Genomic DNA, 16917 nt, shown 5'->3' on the forward strand with positions numbered 1-16917 from the left:
CGCAGCCACGCTCTGCCTATCGGCCACCGTGGTGGCCCCGGTGAGGCTCAGCAGGGCTGGTACCAGGCACCCACCACCCTCGGTCGCACATGTGGGTGAGAGGGACCCAATGCCAGCAGTCACCCCATCAGCCGATCCAGCATGGTGCTGAGTCCCTCTGGACTGTTTTATGAGGTTAAAGACGCACTATTTGCCTTTCCCATATCACTGGCTTAAGCACCCAGGCTGGTGCTGCCCATCCGGTGCCCACCAGTGGGTCCCAGCCTCATTCCCAAAGCACTGGGAGGCAGACCTGTCCGTATCAGGAAACTCCATGTGGAGCATGACATAACCCAGTGCCAGTTGAGCACATTGGGGGCCAGGACTGGTGTCGGGGGGTCTCGGGCAGTGGTGGCCGGTGCCGTGGCTGTCGCGGCGCAGGGCTGGCGGGTGCCTGCTGTGGCCGGGAGCAGTGGGAATGACGTGTGAGCCGGCGCATGGGGTGTGTATGTGTGTGTGTGTGTGTGTGTGTGTGTGTGTGTGTGCTCAGCGCCTGTTTATATAGGAAGGAGCCAACCTCCAGCTTCAGATTTCAGACCTCGCTTATCGGACGTGGCGGCTCTCAGAGGCCACCGGCATTTCTCTCCCTTCCCCACCAGCTCCCACCTCGGCACTGAGCCCACTGCCCTCGAGCACCCGGTGAGCAGGTAGGGCGAGCCAACAGTGGGTGCTGTGGTGGGGGTAAAGGAGGGAGCTGTGGGGATGGAGGAAGAGCCCCCCCCCAGCGCTGGAGCCAGAGGGATGGAGATGGAGGGGTCTGTGCTGTGCCGGGGCATCCAGAGGGCTGGGTTTTGCTGGAGGGCGGCTGCAGAGCCATGGATGGGATAAAGGCTTGTGGGGAGGGTGGTTTGGCTTGTGGACACAGCCCTGGCCATCAGCACAGGGGCGATGTTTGCGCCATGGGCAGGGATGGGCAGCACATCCCACCGGGCACAGGCGCGGCAGAGCCGGGCTGCGCTCTCCCAGGGGTTAAACTCCTCACAGGGAGCTAAATGGAAGGTGTGGCAGCGAGATAAGGCTGGCAGAGCTGGGAGTGGGGCAGAGGCACCCAGTGTGTACACACAGCTCCCTGCTGCTTCCGTTGCTGCCAGGGAAGCGGGGATGTGGGGTGCGATCCTGCCCACCCGCTTCGAAGCTGGGATGCTTGGTGGGATCTTGCCATCTTGGTCCGTGGCTGGCAGGGGTTGTGCCCGTGCCCTGTGCTCTGGACTGGCTCTAAAGCCTGGGGGAGCTGCTGTCCCTGCCCTTGGCTGAGCCAGCTGGGAATAACGCTGCAATCTCCTGGAAGTGCTGCTTAAAGTTGCCTCTCCTCCCAGGGGAGAGACCCAGCTGCTCGCCTGCTTTGTGCTGTTTAAAGGGATGGTTTAAGAAAGGCTATTTTAAAGCAACCCTCTGCTTACCCTGCTGTGCCTTCCTGGCCTTTCCTGAAACCTGGAAACACCCCTTCCTCCCCAGACCTTCGCACACAGCCACTGCCAGGGCGATGATACCAGTGTCCTGCCAGTGCTGGAGGATGCCCCAGCATCCCTGTCTAACAGCAGCATGTGGCTGTTGTAGATCTCCTCTGGTCTGCAGCGTGGGTTCACTGTGGTTTCCATCCCATTGCTCCCAGGGATGCCTGGGAGATGGAGTGATCTCCCCACTGGCAGGGCAGTGGGTTCATGGCTGAGCCTGATCCTGGCACCATCCTGCTTCTTCCTCCCCTCTTGCTCCGGTGACAGTGTGGGAAGCACCAGGCTCTGATCTGGTCCCCCCTCCCAGTGGCGTGTCCTTCATGCCAGTGCCGCAGGGCCACTCATTAATTCTGTGACAAGGAGGGACCTTCAGCAGCTCCTGGCGATGCCCAGCATGGCGCAGAGCAGGGATGTCACCTCTGCGGGCCCCATGTGGTGCCTGCTCCATCCTGCTGGGGCAGGGAGACACGTGGAGGGGGAGAACACATCAGGGCAAGTCAAGGGCATGGCTGGCTTCTTTCCACTTACTGGTTTCCTAAGGAGTTGAGGTTTGTGATCACATTCCCTTGATTCCCTGTGTCTTCTGGGCTATGTTGAACTGGAGACGCTGGTGGATGGGAAGCATCCTCCCCTGGCCCAAACCCACCGGAAAGCCAGAGCCACCGTGCTGCAGGCACCTGCTGAAGGAATCTCCCACCTCTCCAGCACCCAACTGCTCTTCCCACATGTATTGCCTCATCTCTACCTTCTGGAAACCCAACACAAGCCTCCGGCTCTTCACAGAGCCAAGCAAACCAGTTCCTGATGGAGGGCAGGCACCGCGCTTGCTCTCCTCGATGAGCATCCTCGGGGGCACGCTGCGGGCAGGTTGGCAAAGGGCTGTGCCACCACCCCAAAGCCAGCGCCAAGGGACCTTACCAGGCTGGGACAGGCCCAGCTTCAGCGTTGTCAGGCTCAGAGATCCCATCCTCAGCCTCCCTCCCCGGGCACCGCTGTGGATGCAAGGCCAGAGGCTGCGGGGATGGGCTGTGCTGCAGCCAGGGCCCAATGGCTGCATCTCCCCACCGGGATGATGGGGTGATACTTGTTTACATGATGCTGGGGGAAAAGGGGGAACTGGCAACAGGCTCATTTGCAAATGGGGTTTCTGGGAAGTGGAAGGCTGGTGTGCATTCAGCCTGGAACTGTCCTGGTTTCCAATTGGAAACATCCCACGGTGACTAAACTCCATTCAGGCGAAGGTCTCGTTCTGCTGAGCCGACGCCGCGCTACTGAGCCCTGCTTTTCCCCTAGCAAATTCCTTGCTTTTCCCCTGCAGCTGCCCCTCGGGGCTGTTGTTGGCTTTGTGCACTAATTGAAACACAGTTGGGAAGCTGGGAACAACTGGTGATTCACTGGGAAGTTGTCCCTGGCTGCCCCAGCCCTGCCACACCAGGGTGTGGTGGGCTGGGGACGGCAATAACAGCAGGGTTGTCCCATCCAAGGGCAGCAAGGGCATCGCTGCACCCATCCTGGCGCTGGTGCTGATGGCTGGGTTGAGCCTTTAATGGTTGGTGGAGGAGGCGAATGGTGTGATATGGGGAACATGAGCTCCTGGTGGGTGCTAGATGTGCCCCTTGGGGGCTGCGCGTCAGGATGGTTGTGTTGGAGACCAGAGCTTCCAGGTTCCCTGGGTCATGTCCTTCCCACGTTTGGGGGACCTTTGGTTCCCACTCTGTACATGGAGGCTGGTGGCTTTGGGACTGTTAGAACTGGGACCAGAAGGAGTCAGAGGCACCCATGGGTGCCAGGCTCAACTCCTGCGCATGGCAGATCCCCGCCATGGTGGCTCTTCCCAGGCCCTTGGGAGCACTTTTGGGGACACTTGGGTGCCACATTGCACCCACACTGTGATCATGGGCTGCTCCTGGGGTTGCACACCTGAGGGTGGGAGAACCTTGGCTCGGGAGCGACTTAGTGCAATGCACTTGCACAACCAGGCTGCACACGCTGTTGCGTCACAGCTCGGTTACAAGCTGTTCCGAGGCCTGCGAAGGTACAGGAACAGATCTAAAAATGGGAGAGTTACCCCATATACCACCATCACACCCGTGCCGGCGTAAGGGACATGTGGCACAACACAGGGAAGGCAACTGGGACAGGAGTTGGGCTGCTGGGGAGGATGATGGGCTGCCTGTGATGACAACCCGCTGCCTGGAGCAGCTCCACCGCGGCACAGGAGGCAGAACCGGGCTGCTCCTACCCAGGGATAGATCCTCATGGGCACATCAGACCATGAGGAATCCGTGGGATACAGGAGCCATGAGACACGAGCGTGCTGCTGGCACCCACCCAGCCTCGGCGCTCCGGCAGGCGTGGGGCTCCGTGCCGGCACCGCGCGGCACAGCCAGCTATGCCAGGAATGTGCCGAATGAGTCGGGACTTGACTGCGGGAGGTCAGGGCGCAGAGCAGCCCAGGAGCTCACCCGTGAGCTGGGGCAGAGCCAGAGCTGCTGCAACCCCCTAATCCAGAGCCCCGCTGAACCCCAATGGCTGCGGGTCCTGTGGTGGCACTGGTGCCGTGTTGGTGTTGGCAGAGCAACGTGCCGTGTCCTACCCCGTGCACCCCGGGGTGCTGCTTTTTTACCACTTGGTTTTCATCCCTCTGAGCGCATCTGTTTGCAAAAGCACCCGAGTGAGAGCAGAAAATGGGTGATTTGGACAAAAACAATCAGAAGCCTCCACAGGGAGGAGGAGGAGCATCCAATGGCTGACAGAGCCCGGGCTGAGGCTCACCCCAATCCCTATCCCAGTGGGCTCAGTGAGTGGGAATAGCAGCACCCGGCTCTGCAGAACCCCAAGAGCAGGGGGAAGCTTAACATCAGCACCCAGCATCACTGCGCCCTGCTCCGGGCCCTGTGCCCTCCACGTGCTCCCAACTCAGCCTGTTTCCTTGTGGCTTCATGTCCTGCATGGATGTGAGGAATGGGAAATCCAGAAGCCGTGGCTGTATCCAAAGGGGCCATGCACATCGCAGGCACGGGGAGCCGAGCCCTGCTGCCGGCAGCGGGTCTTATCAGCCGCCGTGTCTGAAGTTATCCGCAGCTCATTCCCATCTGTGGGATTCTTTAGCCATTTGATGGTCTCGTATCATGATTAAAACCATCCCGCAGCAGCTCCCTGCTCCCGGCCGCGCGGGGTGGTGCCGTGCAGATGTTTGTCCGGGGTTATTTAGGAGCACTCGCAGCCCGGCCACTCCCGGGGCTGCAGCTGGGGCTGGAGAAGGCGAAATTCCCTGCGGATCGGTGTCCGAATGCCAGAGCTGGGCTGCGGTGACAGCGGGCTGTGAGTACCTCCAGAGCCAGGCAGCCCATGGGAGCTGGGATGGAGATGGGGAATGAGCCCCTTCTGTGTCCCTCTGTGTTTGGAGGGAGATGCAGGCTGGAATGGGATGTTCCTGGGGCAGTGGGGATGGTGACACCGGCTGGGCTTGGGGACGGGGGGACAGGGATTTGGTCCCATTGTGCACAGGGCTGTGCACAGGCAGAGCAGGGCTCTGCTGGCTCTGGCACTGGCACAGCTGGAGGTTAATCATTCAACCCCTCTGTGGGTTGGGTAATGCAGCAAGAGGCAGCGGGGTGACGGGGACATCTGTCCTTCCACGTCCCGGACCTCAGGCATAGAACAGCCTCTGCGCTCCTGCTCCAGCCCCCTCTCCATGGGGATGCACGCAGCCCCAAGGGTACCACAGCGTGCAGGGGACCCTGGCATCAGGGTGCTGGCAGCACCGAGTGCCAGCTGAGCAACAGCCTTGGGAGCCAAGAGCCGCGGCTGGGTTGTAAACACACTTGGATAACGTTACAGACATTGATATTCCTTGGAAAGGCTGCGTGATGGGAGAGCTCTGAGACCCCTGAGCTGAGGGATCCTGCCCCAGCTCCTGCACTGAGGCAGGGATGGAGGTGCCTCCTGCCCTGCTGCTAAGGGGGCAGAGGGCTGTGGGGCTCAACCCTTGGGCTGGATGCTGCTGGTATCCCAAGGATGGGGAGAGCAGGGTCTCCTGCAGCTCCCACCGGGCTGAGCTCTGGTGGCTTGGCTGGATGCAGAGGCAGGATACAGTGCATGGAGTATCCCTCCCGCGGCCCATGCTGCTGAGGGAGCGGGTTGGGGTGCATAGGGACCTGATGTGCTGCAGGAATGGGGTCCATGGGGGGTGTGGAGCCAGCTGGACACCCGTTGACATCCCTGCAGTGTCCTGCTGCGCTGCGGTGCTGTTACAGGGGTTTTCAACACAAGCAAAAGCTGCTTCCCCGTGCTCGTCCTGCACGGTGCCGAGGGGGTTAAGGCTGCCGGCAGCCGCCGTGGCTGTTAATGATTGATACCAATGACGGTGTCCATGGGCTCGGAAGGAAACCATCCACCCCGGCTGCGGCTGCGGGAGAGCTGCGGGCTTGGCGAGCGCCGTGGACCGAGGGGACGCGTGGTGGCACCGGTGAGTGTGTGTGTGCGCGGTGGTGGCGGCACCGAGCCCGGCCATGGCACACGTGGGCCATTGCCTGCAGCCACCAGTGCCTGGCGGTGGCCAACAGCAGCCGGGTGACGGGCACAGCCGGTGGATGCGGAGCACTGGGAAGGCATCGGGATGCCGTTGGGATTATCGTGGGTGATGGGTTAAGCAGGTGCTGAGGATTTGTCCCGGTAGGATTTCGCCAGCGCCGCTGCCATAATCCCAGCTCCTGACCTGACCTGGTTGGGGCCGGGTTTGTTTTGATGCCAAGCTCCAGTGATTGCTTGGGACAGGTATTTCTGCCCTCTGGAAGTGGTTTCTTAAAGAGCTTAGCAAGAGGTTTAAAGCAGCCAGGTCTGGGGCCAGCTTGTGGCTTGGAGGCTGCATTAGTGGATCCTGTTTGGTGGGGTGTCACAGCTGCCCAGGCTCCCCCATACCCCCTGGGTGGTTTTGGCAGCAGCACCAAGCCCAGCCACAGTTGGGCCAAGAGAAGGGGGGAGCTCTGCAGCCCCATAGTGGTTCCAGATCAGTGGGAGGCTGTGGAGTGCAGGGAGAGAGGCTGAAGGATCACATCCTGATCTGGTAAATGCTCTTGATATCTTCTGTCAGCTCACCCGTGCTGGTGCCAGCTGCTGTGGGTCTGTCCCATCGCATGGTGGCTTGGGGAGCCCAGCGATCCCTTGCACATGGGGTTTGGGCTCTGTCCCCAAGAAAAGATGATGGAGTGACACAGTTACAGCAGGGCCACTGTGCTGCCAGGGCACGGGCTGCCACCAGCTCTGCTCTGGGTCCTGGGCCACCCCATCGCATGGCTGTGACACTCCCCAGATGTCACCCCACACATATGGGATGCTGCTGCGCCTGCCCTGAGCTCTCCACCAACGTGTTTTGGCCGGGGCCTGTGACGGGGCCGGGGTTGCCGGGGAGATAAAACACAAACTCCTGGTGCTTTTTTGTGCCTTTTCCCAACCCCAGCTGGAGCGGGAGCCGGGAACTCGCCCTCCCACCGCCAGCAATGCCGGCTGCCAGCAGCCGCTTTGTTCTCTGGAAATCCCCGGACTTCCCCCTGCTCCCGGCCGTCCCGCTCTGCGTGCCGAGGACAGCGGGTGCATCTCCCATTCTCCCACCCCACAGACCCCGGCTGGTTGGGATGTCCCTGCTTGGGGCCGCCACCACCGCTCCTGGCTGTGTGATGGTGGTGACGTTGCCCATGGGCTGTGGGTGCGCGGGAGACGCCGTCCGCCCTTGCTGAGGACTTTGCCCGGCTTGGCAAAGCAGCCCGGCTGCTTCCCGGCTGGATCCAGCTCAGGCTTTTCTGCCTTCCCTCCTGGCAGGGCTCCCGTGGGACTCGTAGGGTTGATGGAGAACACAAGGCTGATGGAGAGCACAGCGTTGATGGAGTGTGCTTGTAGGAGCAGGGGTAAAGCGTGGCCATGGTGCTCACTGCCTGCAGCCTCTCACACCAAAACCCTCCTGAGGTGCATGGGGCAGAGCTCAGGGTGGAGGGTCCTTGCTCCAGGGAGGCTCATGAGCTGGGTGCTCCATGCCTGATGTGTGCAGTGTGTCACAGGGCGAGGTGGCAGAGGGAATGGGTGCTCACGTCAGCATCCTTCCTCCTGGGGCAGCTTCACAGCAGCACCCGACACACACGAGAGGCAGGAGGCAAAATTAACCTTTGCTTGTGCCTCCCAGGCCCCATCCCAGAAGGAGCTGCACTGGAAGGGGAGTGCAGCAGTCAGGCACTGTGGTTTGGGGTGCGGGTGCTGCTTAGCTGTGCTGTGCTGGGTGCTGGAGCCTGGGTTTGTTAGCACAGAGGGATGCAGTGGCTCCTGGCTCCATTCCTTATGGCCGTGGTGCCGGAAACGCTTGCTCAGCTGGATGGCGGGGCCGGGATTAGGGCAGGGATGAGCTTATGGAGGAGAACCGGCTGCTGGCCCCTGGATGCGGATGGGCTGGAGGAAAACGGAGCTCTGGTTTTAGAGTGCCCACAAGCCACTTTCTTCCCAGAGTGCTGCAGACCTGGCAGGCACTGGGATTTGCAGGGCTGCCATCAGCTCCGATGAGCCCATGGCAGCACCCGGCCAGGCACAGGGGGTTCCTTGAAGCTCTTCATCCCACATTTGCCTTCATTTCCTCTTCCACCACAACCTCTTCTCCTCCTGCTGCCCTCTCCCAGCGCTGGCACGGAACTACCACAGACTCTGGGTGCTTTGGAAGCACTGAGCAGCATTCCCACCGGGTTGTGGCCTGGGCTTTTGGCCAGAGCTGGGGCTGGAGCTGGCACAGGACACTCCGTGGCCAACTCAGCCCTATCAAGAGCATGGGGAGCACAGGGGGCTCCGTTTTATTTCCTCCTGCTTGAGTCATCCAAGGCAGGTTGGAGACACTGCAGCGATGGAGCAGCCCAGGGATGGAGAGCCGGAGCCGGAGGAGCAGCCTTGCTGCTGGCACGTGTCCCCTGGCTGCAGCGGCTCCGCCAGACCCGCTCGTGCTGCGCCTGCACAATTTAGGCTTTATTCCTTATTTTTCTTCCCTATTGCATCTCAAGCACATCCTGCACCAGTCCCATGGGGCTGAGCCAAGCCCCCTGCACCCCCTGTGCTGCACGGGGCAGCCCCGGAGGGGCAGGGTTCTGGTTTATTAATGTATTATAATGCTTTTGTTCCTGCGCTGGGCTCTCTTTGTAAGGACTCAGCGTTTGCGCTTGTTCATCTGAAGGTGAATGTTCTCCTTGTAGGGTGCTGGGGTGACCCCACATCCCTTCCCATGGGTGCTGAGCGCTGCAGTTAACTGGGAGAAAAGGGTTTTCAAGGGCTCCGCTCGGAGGAAAGGGATGTGGCTCGGGAGGAGAGGGAGAGGTGAAGAAAGGGCTAGAAAAACAGAGGAAGGAGGCCAACGCACAGGGCGTGTTTGGCCGGTGGCCACATGCGCCCCTTGCTTGGGAGCTGCCTGGATGCTTGCCCTGAGAACAGGGGTAACACCTCCAGATGAGGGGTTTCACTGTTGTTTTTGGGGGGGGGGCTGCAGGCAGCGTTTGCTCCCTGCCTCCTGCTGCTGCTGCCTGACGTGGTCCTGGGCTGGCAGAGCCCAACATCCCGGGGTTGGCCTCCCCATGCCCCCCTGTCCAGTTGCTCTGCTTTGGATTTAGGGCTTGGCAGGCCCTGAGCCTGCACCTCCCCTCCTCCTGCTCGCAGCTGCCAGATAACAGCCCCGACGCCCCGGGGATGGCCGCGGCGCAGGGATGGTTCCCATTAGCTGACGTCTGCTACATGCTGGCCGGGGGGCTTTGAGGGCTGCTTGGCTGCATCCAGCTTATGAGATGGGATCTTGGCTGCCGGCTCCTGGAGAGGAAGCCCGTGAGCTCAGTGGGCTTTTTCCAGCATCCCACTTTCCCCGCGAGGATGGGTCGGGATGCAGGCAGCATCCTGCCCAGCAGCAGCACCACTGGCATCACCCACCGGTGCTTTGCCCCACAGCATCCAGGGTGCACCAAGCTTCCCTGGTGCTGGGACTAGCTCCCTGCTGTCCTCATTTCACCTTCTCCTTCCCAGCTGGGTGGTGTTAATGCTCTCACACCCTCAGCTGCAGGGAGGGAAGCTATAAAGGAGCTATCAACCTCCTGCTCTTCACCTTGGCATGGCTGGGCTGCACCCAGTGCAGCTCCTGCTTGCACTGCAAGGCGATGTGGGGATACCTGGGCTTTGCACACCTGGGTTTTTGAGAGCTGGAAAGCTTTGTGGGTTGTGGAAGGGCAGGGGGGAGCCAGGAGGACTGTCCTCCTGCTCTCAGCTTTGGGGAGGGGGAAGAAAAGCAGCGTTGAGTAGTTTTGTTTCTCATTTAGTGCATTTATTCATTTCTCTTGCTCCTTACCTTGATGAAAAAACAAGGGGAGGTTTAGAGGGTTTGTCTTTGATGTTTTCCCTGAGGAAAAGCACTGCCTTCTCCTCCACAGCCCTCCCGGGAGGTCCAGATGAGCCCCTTTCACCCCCGAGCTGCTGCTCAGAGCCCTGCAGCGTGTCTGTTCCATGGGCTGTGGAGGATCCATGTCCCTGCCCTCCCTCTGATACTAATGACTGTGAGATAGCCCAGCTGGTGCACGGAGAGTGGAGCCTCCTCCTTATCCGAGCTGGGATAAAGGCTCCTGGTGTAAACCCCCTATGCTATTGAATGAGTGACTGTGCCATTAGGGGTGATGGTACCTGTGGCACAACCACAGGAAGATGCTGTGGCTCCTACCTGCAGCATCCAGAACACCCAGGAGCAGCTTTTCCTGCTCCTGCCACACTATTCCCCAAGGCTGCCATCCCCAAAAGGGGACACAGCTCTTTGGTTGGCACTTCCTCTTCCTCCATGGCGGGTGAGCATTAGCTTTGTCACACAGCAAAGGGCTGGCACGTGCCCGCAGCCGTTGGGGGACCTTGACCCCCATCTGCTTCGCTGCAGAGGGTGGCGATGGCTGGATGAGGAGCGGGTGAGTTGCTGCTGCGGGGACATGGGGACAAGCCAGTGCTGGTGGGTTTGCCAGGGGTAAACTGAGGCTGGTGCTGCCCGTCGTTGTGGTGGGCAGGTTTCTCTGTCCATGCATGGCTGGTGGCCGGCAGTGTACCTGCAAGGAGAGCAGGGATGGCACCGCTTGGCTCCTGCATGCACGGAGAGCACCTCTGGCCCAGGGTGCCCTAAAGGGGTGGATTTAGCTGGTTTGGGAGCAGTGATGCTGTTGGTTGGCATATCCCCCTTTAGGCACTGGAGCTGCTCTAAGGTCTCCCCAGAGCCTTCTCTTCTCCAGGCTGACCAAGCTCAGCTCTTTCAGCCTGGCTCTGTAGGAGAGACCTTAGAGCAGCTCCAGTGCCTAAAGGGACTACAGGAAACCTGGAGAGGGGCTTTGGACAAGGGCCTGTAGGGACAGGACAAGGGGAATGTCTTTAACCTGCCAGAGGGGAGACTGAGATGAGCTTTTAGGCAGAAGCTCTTCCTTGTGAGGGTGCTGAGGCGCTCCCACTGCTCCTCAGCTGGAACAAGTGGTCCCTGACATGAGCAGTGGGAGCACTGGCCCCGCTGACAGACAGGGATGGTTTCCATGATGCAGTGGCTGGGAGAGGCCGGGCAGCACCGCGGGTGAGCCATGTCCCAAGGTGGTCCCGGGGTGCTGGGGGAGCAGGGATGTGCTGTGATGGAGCCCAGCTGGCTCTCCGTGCTCCGCTTCCTTCTTTGGAGGTTTCTTTGAAATGTCAGCGCTGCCTTTCCCCCTCCCTCCCTCCTTCCATCTCTCCCTCCCTCCCTCGGCATTATCCTAACAGCCCTCATGTATTTGCATTCGCTTTCCCAAGTGCCGTGCCCAGGCGGAGGGTGGGTCACCCCAATCCTGCTCCTCCCCACTCTCATCCTGCCGGGGTGTGAAGGGTTCCCCGCACTTTTGGGGGTGCTGAAGAGGTTGTTGGTGAATACCCTGTGGGGAGCCATCCCCCTGCTTGTTCCCATCCCGCTTCCCGGGATTTTCTCTTGGCGTGACCTGGGGAAGAGGCAGCAACGCGGAAGGGGAGGGGGATAGGGATGAGTATGGTTTGGGGACAGCAGCAGGGGGAAGGGATGCAGGCGGTGAATCCAGGGCAGCGACAGAGCTCATCTCAGCGCGGCTGCCTCATCGCCGTGACATCTCCCCCTCCGTGCACCGCTGCCCTGCGGGGTGGGGGGCCCGGCAGCCCCCCAATCCTGCCCCATCCATCCATCCATCCCTGGCTGCTGCCGGCTGCTCCCTGGCTCCGCACCTGAGCTGGGGGAGGCGGCGAGCGCCGCGCTGCCCTTCGCTTCTCCTCTGCGCGGGGACGCGAGCGGGAGCTGCTTGTCCCCATCGCTGCCGCACACTGGGGGCTCGCCAGCCCCGGCCGCACCGGAGCTCCCAGCACCCGCAACGCCAATGCCACCGGCTCAGGGTTCGTGGGGGGGGACTGGGACAACTGGGAGAGGACAGTGAGACCCTTCGCTCGCTGACAGCATCCCCGTGTGGGGCTGGTGTCCCCATGGCATGTGCCATCACCTCGTAGCGCGGTGGTGGCACAGAGTGTGCCCACCGCGGCCATGCCGGGAGCCGGGAGCCGGCGCTGAGCTGGGAGGGCCCTTGGCATCATGCTGAAGTTCCGGGCAGACCGGCGGGTGAGGTAGGAGCATGGGGGTGCTGTGGGCAGGCGGTGGTGTGGGGGACCCTCAGCCCGGGCAGTGGCTGCTGCATTGCAGTGCTTGGGAGGTGATGGGATCTCGGGAGTTTCTGGAGCGGGGTCAGCCCGAGGAGATGTGTTACGGATGTTTCCCGGCTTGTTCCTGGGGTCTTGTCGTATCTGGGGGTGGAGGGAGGCTTGGGGTGGGTGGCAGGAGGAGCAACGAGGGGTATGGAGCAGGGTGGGTGTCCAGGGAAAGAGTGGGAACAGAAACCTGCTGCGGTGCAGGGTGATGGGGGCAATGTCCCTGGCTGGGGGTCAGGCACGCTGGAGGGTCCTGGCAGCCCCCACTTTCCAGGGCTGGCGTGGTTGGGGTGCTGCACGCTTGGCGTTTGCACAGTCCCTGTGTATGAGCAGCGGGGGGAGGCTGGATCCTGCCCCGTATCACTGTGGTGCATCCCTCCATAGCCACTGGTTGGGGGTAAACGACTCAAGCTCTGGTGGCAGAACCTCCTTTTCCGCTGCAGGAATTGGGCAGGCTGTTCCCATGGATAACTCCTGTTAGTCATGGCACTGACTGGTGCTGGGGGGGGATTTTGGGGAGCGAGCACTGCCCCTCTTCTCAGGGTGCACGCACATTGCCCAGGTTCTTAGGGTGACCCCAAGCGATGGGGAGGAGAGCAGATCCAGGTCAGGGTGCAGGATGCAACCTGCGAGGGGGAGCAGCTCCCAGCAGGGCTCTTTTGGGTACAAAGTGGTTAATATCTCCAGAGCCTGGCTGGAGCCCAGGTTGGGGTGAAGCGTGTGTGGATGGGATGGTCTTGGCAGCTGCATTTCCTTGCTCAAACTTCCCCTGTTGCGCTGACACGGAGCGGATCAGCAGCGTGCCAGGCCGATGGCGTGTTGGCTTCACGGGTGGTCGGTGGCACCCGTGTCCTGGCATCCTTTGGGCAGGAGGAATGTCACGGGGTGCAATGCAAACATCCCTGGATGGAGCCCTGAACCCTTTGCTCCTGACACAGCTCCAGCAGCGAGGCCCTGGGAGGGTTTCTCATCCTGGTGCCGGGGTGCCCGGCAATACCGGCTCTGCGGGATGGGGCAGGGACATGGCAAATGCTGCCAGCCGAGCCCGGAGCAGTGTCTTGCTACTCCTGGTGAGCCTGGAACCACTGGGGAGCCCAGCACCACTGGCTACAGCCACCTTTAGGTGCACCCCAAGTCACCGAAGCAGAGCTGGGGCTGATCCAGCTTGTGGTGGGGGTCCTGGGCTGATGTGTGGGGTCTGTGGTGCACGGTCTGGAGGGGTTTGGCAAATGGCTCTAAAAGCAGAGAGCCAAAGGGGAGGATGTGACAATGGGGATGTCGCTGCAGGTACAGCCCAGGATGGACCATTGCTGCTGCTGCAGTGGCTTCTGAGTGGGGTTTATGGTGGCGTCTGGGATGTGTCCAGCAGAAGTATCGAGGGCTCTGCCATCAGAGTCCTTGTTTTGGCTTTCAGGGGAGCGCTGATGGAATGCACTGAGCAGATCTGAAGTGGTTAGTGGGGCACAGGCGAGGGTGATGCTCGGAGCAGGGCACAGGGAGCCAGCCCCCGTGCTGATGTAGGACAGTGAAGCATTGCTGTGAGAGCAGCAAATGTGGTGCTAAAGGCAAAGGGGGGCACACAGGAACTCTAACCATGGCCCCACCGCTGTCTCTGCAGCCACAATGAAAGGCGGAACACGTTCCTGCACCCAGTGACGGGACAGGTCCCCGAGGACACCTCAAGACTTGACCCGCAAAAGTAGGTTGGCTTCTAGCTCCTGTGGGTTTAGGGCCCGGGAGTGGGTTGTGATGGGGGACCAAGGTGGGCTGGGGCATGGGATGGAGGAACGTGGCTCTGCTGACCCGGCTCTCCTGTGCCACAGATCCACCTCGGACATGTCCAGCAAAGCTGGGAGTAAGCGAGCGGCGCCCATCACCAGCGAGCCCCCCAACCACACCATGGTGGCCGAGGTGCCCCCGGAGCGCCCCGGAGGCCGGGTGGGTGCCCGGGGCCGTGCGGCACGGCAGGGAGCAACGGAGCCAGGGAGCCGGGGCCCTCCCCCAGGACTGAGCAGCTCCTCTGCCCCTCTGCAGGCTTCGCGCTCCTCCCGCAAGGGCATCGCCTTCGGGAAGCGCTCCAATTCCATGAAGAGGAACCCCAATGCCGCTGTCACCAAAAGCGGGTGGCTCTACAAGCAGGTATCTGGACCCCCACGGTGCTGGGTGCCCCCCCAAAGCAGTGCCACCCCCTTCCTGGTCATCCACGCTCATTGCCCCTCTCTCACAGGCCAGCTCGGGTGTGAAGCAGTGGAACAAGCGCTGGTTCGTGCTGGTGGATCGCTGCCTCTTCTACTACAAAGGTACAGCAATGCCCAGCCGGGTGCTTCAGTGCAAAGCCGTCACGGTCTTCCAGTGCCTAAAGGGGCTACAGGAAAGCTGGAGAGGGGCTTTGGGCAAGGGATGTAGGGACAGGCCAAGGGGAATGGCTTTAACCTGCCAGAGGGGAGACTGAGATGAGCTCTGAGGCAGAAGCTCTTCCCTGTGAGGGTGCTGAGGCGCTGGCACAGGGTGCCCAGAGAAGCTGTGGCTGCCCCATCCCTGGCAGCGTTCAAGGCCAGGTTGGACACAGGGGCTTGGAGCAACCTGCTCTAGTGGAAGGTGTCCCTGCCCATGGCAGGGGTTGGAACTGGAGGAGCTTTAAGGTCCCTTCAGCCCAAACCATTCCATGATTCTGTTACCAGGCTCAGAGCAGGTTTTGCCAGCGTGGGCAAAGGGGTCCGGAGGGGTCAGTCCACCAGGGAACAGTGGCCTTGCCCAGCACCCCTTTGTGCTGGCGTTTGCCACGCTGGGGACCAGAGGGGTTAAAGCAGGCGCCTTCCCTGGCTCCCTGTCAGCTCAGCCCTGGCAGCAAAGTGAAGAGGAGGGCGAGCATGAATAATTGAGCAGCCTGTTGTGCGAGAGCAACCGAGAGCAACAGGCAGGCAGCAGTTTCCCACAGGTTTTCCCTGCCTGTGTGAAGGAGCGATGGGTTTGTGCCCCCACAGCAGCTCTGCCGTGGGGTGGACAGGGCCCCCATCCCCTCTGTGTGTTTAACCCCTGCCTTTGCCCACCAGATGAGAAGGAGGAGAGCATCCTGGGCAGCATCCCGCTCCTCAGCTTCCGTGTGGCAGCCGTGCAGCCCTCCGACAACATCAGCAGGAAGCACACGTTCAAGGTCAGTGCAGGGTTGTGCTGGGGCTTGCAGGGGGTGGTGGTGATGCTCATGGGGTCCCCATTCCTCTTCTTCTTGCTTGGTGATGGGGCATGGAGCAAGCTGGGGAGAGGGTGACTGCAGTAACCCCAGCGATACCCTGAGTGCTGTGTGGATGTGCCTTGTGCTGGGGAAACTGAGGCACGCATGGGGCAAGGTCATCACCTTCCAGGCCTGAGCTGTTGCTGGAAGCTGGGTGGTCACCAGTGATGCTCTCACCTCTTTTCCCACCCCACTTCCCTTTCCACATCCCGCTGCCAGACACAGGGAGGTGGCCCCAGCTCTTTTAGCCTGCTTTTAATGGCATGCGAAGGAAAAGGGAAGTTTAATTACAATGGGGTAGCCCCTAATGAGTCTCTTCTCATCTTCGTGTGCTGCTGTGGGTGCTAGAAAGGAAGCAGAGCATGGCTGCTGCAGCACCCATCCCTCAGAGCAGGGTCTGAGCTTCCCTGGTTCCGCACTTGTGCACCTTCAGCATCACTGTGCACCTTCCTCAGCACAACGGGTGCCCATGGTCATGGGTGATGCTGGCGCTTGCTTGTTGATGGAGCAGTGCATGGGCTGGCTTGTGCTCATGTCCACTAGTGCAAAAACCTCCCTGCCCACACAGGGGAGTGCAGAGAGAGGGAGCTGGAGGTGTCAAAATATGTCTCCTTGCCTTAAAGCCAGGTCGGACGAGGCTTGGAGCAACCTGCTCCAGTGGAAGGTGTCCCTGCCCATGGCAGGGGATTGGAACTGGATGAGCTTTAAGGTCCCTTCCAACCCAAACCAGGCTGGAATTCTGTGACACTGGTGGGGAAAGAGCCTTGTGAAGCTGCTGCCCACGAGGCATGTTCCTGCCTCTCCATCTACACATGAGGGATTTGGGGATGGTTCTGTCCAGAGGGTCCCGATGGCCGGGGGAGGTCGGTGCTGCAGCACCCACCACGCTGCAGCTTGACCCCATGTCTGTGTTTCCTCCTCCTCCTCCTCCTCTCTCCGCGGGTGAGGATCCCCGGACAGGAGGTCCCTCTTCGTGCCCGTCCATCACGCCAGCACCCAGCCACCACCTAGGTAGTACCTTCTTGTGTTTCTGATGCATGCAGAGGGTGAGGGACCACAGGCTGCTGCATGCTCCGCTCACACTAATCCAGGAGGGAATCACTTTGGATTGGGGTTCTGCTCTGGCTGCAGAGGAGGGCATGGGGGGACGCAGGAGGTGACCCCGCTGGGCATGGTGACTGCATGCTCTGGGGAAGGTGGAACCCCAATCACAGCCCCATTTTTGGGTTTTATTTTATTCTTCTAAGAGATTGAGCTCCTGAAAGGCATTCCGGGACAAAACCTCCTGCTTTCTCCTTTTCCTTCCTCCCTTCCCTTTGCAAAAGGGGGAAGGTGAAAGGTTTGAACAGGCCCTAAAGAGCCAGACCTGCCTTCCAGCACTTTCCAGGTGGAGGGTGGGCACTGACATTTTGGACTAAAAGCAAACCTTTTTCCCCCAGAACTGTTGTCTGGGCCAAGATCCACCTTCCC

The 16917-nt window shown here is 60.8% G+C and overlaps 1 protein-coding gene across 4 annotated transcripts in view; it reads left to right on the forward strand.

Moving 5' to 3' along the window:
• PLEKHA6 (pleckstrin homology domain containing A6) overlaps positions 1–16917 on the forward strand; it is a 45015-nt gene that overhangs the window by 12449 nt on the left and 15649 nt on the right. For 2 of the 4 annotated variants that reach the window (XM_030473534.1, XM_030473537.1), the window contains exons 1-6: positions 12061–12134; positions 13834–13914; positions 14039–14153; positions 14250–14354; positions 14443–14515; positions 15269–15369. In XM_030473534.1, coding sequence (XP_030329394.1) covers positions 12103–12134; positions 13834–13914; positions 14039–14153; positions 14250–14354; positions 14443–14515; positions 15269–15369 — 507 coding nt within the window. In that variant the 5' untranslated portion in view covers positions 12061–12102. Of the gene's footprint in view, positions 1–12060; positions 12135–13833; positions 13915–14038; positions 14355–14442; positions 14516–15268; positions 15370–16917 lie in introns of those variants that run through there. The other 2 variants (XM_030473535.1, XM_030473533.1) reach the window with 2 other exon arrangements.

This window comes from Strigops habroptila, chromosome 18 (assembly GCF_004027225.2).
Source record: "Strigops habroptila isolate Jane chromosome 18, bStrHab1.2.pri, whole genome shotgun sequence".
Classification (NCBI taxonomy): Eukaryota; Metazoa; Chordata; class Aves; order Psittaciformes; family Psittacidae; genus Strigops; species Strigops habroptila.